This window comes from Alternaria arborescens (assembly GCF_004154835.1).
Source record: "Alternaria arborescens strain FERA 675 chromosome Unknown contig_146, whole genome shotgun sequence".
NCBI lineage: Eukaryota > Fungi > Ascomycota > Dothideomycetes > Pleosporales > Pleosporaceae > Alternaria > Alternaria arborescens.
In genome coordinates, this window is record NW_021168001.1 from 1 (window position 1) to 6,326 (window position 6,326).

General features: G+C 50.6%; 2 protein-coding genes across 2 annotated transcripts; both read right to left on the reverse strand.

Moving 5' to 3' along the window:
• Positions 1-1,194: 1,194 nt before the first annotated feature.
• Positions 1,195-3,456, reverse strand: AA0111_g12868 (hypothetical protein; the record flags this gene model as incomplete). The annotated part of the gene is made up of 5 exons (XM_028646901.1): positions 1,195-1,678; positions 2,120-2,511; positions 2,734-3,030; positions 3,139-3,287; positions 3,348-3,456. 5 exons carry the CDS (start codon positions 3,454-3,456, stop codon positions 1,195-1,197), a joined length of 1,431 nt encoding a protein of 476 aa, XP_028499525.1.
• A 57-nt stretch (positions 3,457-3,513) lies between these two features.
• AA0111_g12869 (hypothetical protein) lies at positions 3,514-4,245 on the reverse strand (the record flags this gene model as incomplete). The annotated part of the gene is made up of 2 exons (XM_028646902.1): positions 3,514-4,098; positions 4,144-4,245. 2 exons carry the CDS (start codon positions 4,243-4,245, stop codon positions 3,514-3,516), a joined length of 687 nt encoding a protein of 228 aa, XP_028499526.1.
• Positions 4,246-6,326: the final 2,081 nt, after the last annotated feature.

Sequence of the window (6,326 nt, forward strand, 5' to 3'; positions counted from 1 at the left end):
ACAGCTCGCTTCTTAGCTGCAATTCAGCTGTTGCGCAGGGTCGTTGCCTGTTCCTCAAACCTTAGAGGACTAACAGGGCTTCAACTGCAATTGCTTACCTTCTTACGAAGGTCTTTTGCAAACAGCAGGACCTACACCACTGTACTGTCGAGGTATCGCGTAGGGCTTTTACTGAACGGTACTCCGCGCGCAACTAGGATCTACTAGCTGCACTATACACGTTCACCGCTAGACGTCACGCGAGGCTAGTAGCGCGTTGACTGAGCGTCCTACGAAGCTGCAGTCCTAGGCTAGCAATCTTGCAATAGCTTATGCCTAGTTGTTGTCTGAAGGCCTTTCGTGCCTTCGTACAACACCAATCCCGTGCAGCGGATTAACCTACTCGCACGTAACAGAAGAGGCGGTCAAGAAGCTTAACGCGCGTCGCGTTGACAGAGTCTTGAAGCAAGGCTCTGTTGATTGGGATTAAATACAAAATGTAAGGGGCTACGCTCAGGGAGCTATCGCACAGGTATACTGAAGTTGTATTTGATAGAGAAGAGAACTGTAGGCTACCTCGTCCTGAAGGTTAATCAGTAGCAGCTCGGATTATCCTTCGGTCCGAGGTTTAGGGGTTTGGTCTGAGCGTTGTTCAGACGCGTTGACTGCGAACTGTGCGCTTGTGCACGTGACCGAGATATCATCGAGGATTCGCCAACTAGGCTTCAGCCCATTACAATACTCCCCTTCTCTCCTCCTTCAAGGGATGTCCCGGCGGAACTCTTAGAGTAACTGTCCCTCTTCGTCTCGAAAGCCTCTTGTATAAGCCTCCCATCGGTCTAGAGTTTCTGTGTTCTCTAGGAGTTCCGCTGGTTCGAGTGTTGTTCGGTGGTAGCCTTCCTACTTGACTTCGAAATACAGCTTCCAACCACGCCCCCGGCGCTTTAGCTGTTCGCCTACGATCTCTTCAACAACCCACTCTTCTTCATCTCCGACTCGCAGCGGCAGTGGTTGGTAATCGTCTTGTACTTGGCTTGGTAGCGGGTCTGAGCTAGCAAGGCGTAGTCTGTCAACATGGAAGACAGGGTGATGGCCTGGCGGGGTATCTAGCTTGACCGAATGGCTATCGACCACCTCAATCACCGTGTATTTGGCATTCTTCCAATCGAGTTTCCGAGACTGGCGCCCTGTCCTGTACTGCTTGTCGAGCTTTAGCTAGACTTTATCGCCAACCTTGTAGCTCCTTGCCTCCTTGCGGTGCCTATTCGCTTGTCTTTCTTGCTCAGCCTGGGCTTCAGCCATGCTGGCCTGTACTAGGTCGAACACATCTCTGAACTTGGCTACGATTGCTTCTGCCTTCTCGCGGTCTGAACGTTCTTCGGCTGTGTACTTCTTCCTGTCAGCGCCGAGCGGTGTTCCCAATTGCAGTGGGTCAACGTTGTAGCCGTGTTGTAAGAAGAACGGGGCTACTCCTGTCGACGTCGCGTCCCTCCCATTGATAGCGATCTGGGCCATAGGGCAATACAATGCCCAGTCGTCTTGCGACCAGCTAATAAACGCTCGAATGTACGCTTCCCATACGCTGTTCATTCGTTCCGTCGCGCCATCTGTCTGCGGGTGGAAGGCTGTTGACAACCGCCGATTGATCTTTAGGATCTCGCAAAGACGTTCCCACAGTACGCTGACAAACTGAGTCCCTCTGTTGGATGTGATGGCGTCCGGTAACTAATGGTATGCCACTACTTGCCTGATAAACGCTCGGGCTACTGTCTCTGTCTTAGTGTCGGGTAGTAGGATAAAGATCGCGCCTTTGCTTAATCGGTCGGTAACAACTATAAGACAGGTCATGCCTTCGCTGAGGGGCAATCCGTCGATGAAGTCTATAGATATCTCCTTCTAAATCTGATTAGGTATTGGCAGCGGCTTAAGGAACCCTTGGGTGCCTTCTCTCTATGGTTTTGTTCTCCCACAGACATCGCAGTTCCTAACGTAGCGTCTAATACTGTCTGACATTCCTGGCCAGAAGAAGTCTCGGGCTATCATCTTGTAGGTGATCTCTCTGCCTAGGTGACCGGCTGAAAGAGAGTCGTGAACCTCGCTTATAATTCGGGTGCGCAGGTTCTCACTGTTTGGCACCCACTTCCTGCCTCGATATAGCAACTGTCCTTGGTCGTTGACTAAGCACTCTATGATCGAGCATTTCACGCCTAAGCTGGGTGGGAACCTCCGTTCCTGGTCTAGTACAGCTTGTGTGGCGTCCTTATACTGCCGATCTCCCTTCAAGGCCTCCAGCCACAGCTTCTCCAATTCACTTGCTTGGGCAAGGTCCTCTTCCTGGCTAACTAGATCTTCCAGTTCCGTCGGTTGCTCAGGTACCTCGTCGCCCACGCTCGAGTCTCGTTGCTCCGACTGCTCTTCAGTCGGACTAGGGGGTGTGCCTACCCTCCCTACGCGTATTTTCGCTAACATTACCCAGCTGCTAGGCGATTCCTCTTGCTCCTCACTAACTTCTTCGTAGCACTGGGGCGTTGGCTTTAGGACTTGTATTATACGCTTCTAGAGGCGCTCATCTCTAGCGTCCTCGGGTAGGTCTTGCTCTCTTCTTGAAAGCGCGTCAGCCCTTACGTTCTGCTTCCCTGGTCGATACAGGATCTCCATGTTGAATCGGCTCAACAACGCGGCCTATCGGATTTGGCGTTCACTAAGCATTTTTGGCTTCATAAAGTATTCAAGGTTCTTGTGGTCTGTAATTACCTTGAAACTCTTGACTAAACGCAGTTCGGCGTCCCATTCCTCGAGACAACGGACGACAGCTAGCAGTTCCTTGTCGTGGATCTCGTAGTTGCACTCGTAAGCGTTGTTCTTCTTCGAAAAGTATGCGCAAGGACGTAGTACACCTTCATCGTCGTACTGAGAGAGTACTCCTCCTACTGCGTACCCAGAAGAATCGCATTCTAGAACTGTATCGCGCTCAGAGTCGAAAGTCGCTAGGTTCAGCTCGGTGATAAAGACCTCCTTGAGCTTGTCGAAAGCTCCTTGTTCTTCTAGTCCCTAGGTAAAGCTTACATCACCTGTTAGGCGAGTGAGAGGGGCAGCTACTCTAGCGAAGTCCTTGATAAACTTTCAGTAGAAGTTCGCGAAACTAAGGAACAATCGTACGCCTTTTACTGTCTTAGGTGCCTCCCACTCCTTAATAGCCTTAACCTTGTCAGGGTCCATTCTAATACCTTTCCCTGCTTCGATGATAAAACCGAGGTACTTAGTTGTTGTCACTTCGAACTCGCACTTCTTAATGTCTACATGTAGGCCTGCATCTTGTAGCTTGCTGAGCACCTTTCGGACGTGGTCTTAGTGTTGCTTTAGACTACCGTCGGTGTAGATCAGCACGTCGTCGAGGTAGGCTGAGCAGAAATCGTCGAGGTACTCTCTTAACGTCCAGTTGATGTACCGCTGAAAGGTACTTAGGGAGTTGGCCATGCCAAATAGGGTGACTAGCCATTCGAAGAGGCCGAAACGCGTTCGGAAGGCTGTCTTCTACTCGTCGCCTTCGGCTACACGGATCTTGTGAAAGGCTGCGATCACGTCTAGCTTAGTGAACCATTTAGCCTTACTCAGATTGTTGAGCGTCTCTCGGATAAGCGGTAATAGGTACCTATCCTTCCTAGTTATCGCGTTCAACGCTCGGTAGTCAATACACAGTCGTAACCCTCCTCCTAGCTTCTTTGCGAATAGGACTGGTGCTGAAGCTAGGGAGCTGCTCACGCGTATAAACCCTTTTTCGAGCAGAGAGGTGAGCTCCTTTCTGAGCACCAAAAGCTCGCCTCTTAACATACCGTACAGTGGACCCCACGGCGGCTGTGGCTGCTGACCGTTCTTCGGCTCGAACTCGATTCGGTGATCTACTCCAGGTCCTCTATGTGGGGGAAGCTTCGCTGCCTCCTTCGGATTAAAGAGCTCGTAGTAGTTCTGATAGTGCTTCGGCAACAGCGATCTTACGTCTATTGCCTTCTTTGGCGCTAACGCCTTGTTGATATCTGCAATGGAGGCAGCAAACACGCGCACTCCATTCTCTGGGTCCTTAGATCTCTTCAGGAGACCTGCGAACGTGGCCGCGCTTACCTAGCTAGCGACGTTCCGGCTTGCGACGCTCTCGTCGCACCTTACTCGAATGCCCTTTGAGTAGATAAACAAGCTCCTCTTCGCTAGAGCAATAGTTACGTTTTGATAGTCCATCCACCCTTTTCCTAGGACGACGTCTTCGTCCATATTGTTAATCACGTATGCATAGGCGACCTCTCGGTGGCCGTGCATATCAAACTCAAATCGAGAGACTTCCTCGATTCTCGACAACTTCCCATCGATTCCTTCAATTATCCGAGAGGTAATCGCAAAGCGCTCAAGGTGGCTTCGGCGTGCGAACTTCCTGCTAACTAGTGCGTAGCACAAACACCCGCTGTCTATTAACGCAGTAGCGTTGTAAACAGAGTTCACGATCAGGTGTGCTGTAAGAGGTGGGGTGTTCATGTGTTAGTACTGAAACTGGTTCTATTCGCCACTTGTCTGCCAATCCATCTTCAGAGGCTCCGAACCGAGACTATAGTCCGGAGCTACTCTTTTCCCAGGTCTTCCGAGTTGTTGCTATCTAATGCTTCTGCATAGCACTTACAAGCAGACGGGGATTCACGCTGAGCTGCTCTGCTCGCTTTAACGCTCCTTACCTTTGCGCTCTTGTTACAGTTCCTAGCTATGTGCCCCTTGTTGCCGCAGGAGTAGCACTCGATCTGATCGCTGTTCAGTCTCTTGTCCTTCGCACTTGCTTTGCTAACTCTTGTTAGTTCCTAGTCTATCTCTTCTGATGCGTCCTTAGACCGAGAGGCCGTTAGGCTTTAGCTCCTGTTAACCCTTGCACCTCCTCGGTTCTTGCTCGTAAGTTGGATGCGATACAGCCGATCAGAGATCTCAATAGCTTTGTTTGCTTGCTCCTCGAAGGTACGATCCTTAGGAGCATCTACTAGGAACTTCTAAAGCTCAACGTTTAGGCCCTCGCTAAACATTTCTCTAATTATACGCGCGTCGGCCTGTAAACCTGATTGTATTCTGAGCTGGTCAAACTCTGCAGCATAGTCGCGTACAGAGCGCTTTCCCTGCCTAAGGTGACGTAACTTATCTATCGCACGATCCGCTTAATGTACGTCCTAGAATCTCTGATCGAGGTGCTTCCACAGCTCGCTAACTAACTAGTCTCTGTTCGCTACTAGCTAAGGCAAAAGGACCTAGTTTGCTCTACCGGTGGTACGACTAAGCACGTATCGCTTCTTAGTGTTCTCGTCTAGGTAGAGCGCTGAGTCGCACTCGAGCTTGCCTTTACACTCGTACTTCTAGCTCGCATACTTCTCACGAGTTCTATTAAAGCGTTCTAGGTCAGGTAGTCTACTCTTGCGAGTTATAAGCGCTTAGGACTCTACTAATAGGGTAGGCGCCCCGACAGGATCTAGATAGCTCTTAGGCGTCTGCGCAGGTGGAGTTTGTTGAGCACTTTGTTGCTCTAGCGCTTCTAGCTGAGAGGTTATCGGAACCATCATTTGTGTGAGTTGAGTTAGGGCGGCTATCATCGCTGCTGTTGCATCCTGAGCAGCTTTCGGTGGGCTTCTAGGTGATCCTTTCGTCTCCGCTACGCCTTTGGTTCGCCTTGCGATCTCGTTGATTATCGGCGCTATCGCAGCTTCTTTCCAGCCGTCGTTCTTAAGCATTTGAACGATACTCCGCTGTATCTCGTCGTCTGGTACTCCGGCGAGGTGTTTAGCTAACGCGTAGGCTGACAGCTCGTCCGCGTTGAGGTTAGGCAAGTTGTCCTCTATGTTCTAATTCTTTATCGGAGGGCTCGTTTCCGTATGTGCCTGCTTCTCGTGCAGGGCTTCCCGATCGGTATTCTCTCCTTCGATCGCTCTAGTCTAGTAGCTAAGCTTCTCGTAAGCTTCCGCGTCGTGGCCTACTCCTCTACGGTAAGGACTAGTAGGGCTTCCGTGGCCTGTTACTGTACAGGGCTTCTATAGCTTGCTCTTAAAAGCAAGGCTTATCTAAACAGCTTTCGATTGCCGTTGTGGTCGCGACTTTTGGTAGTTCCTTTAACCTCACGCTCGCGATCTCGTACTAGTCAGTACTTTGACTCAGTATCGCGGCCTATGCCCCGTTCAATAGAGGACCGATAGGACTTCTAACGACAGCTCGCTTCTTAGCTGCAATTCAGCTGTTGCGCAGGGTCGTTGCCTGTTCCTCAAACCTTAGAGGACTAACAGGGCTTCAACTGCAATTGCTTACCTTCTTACGAAGGTCTTTTGCAAACAGCA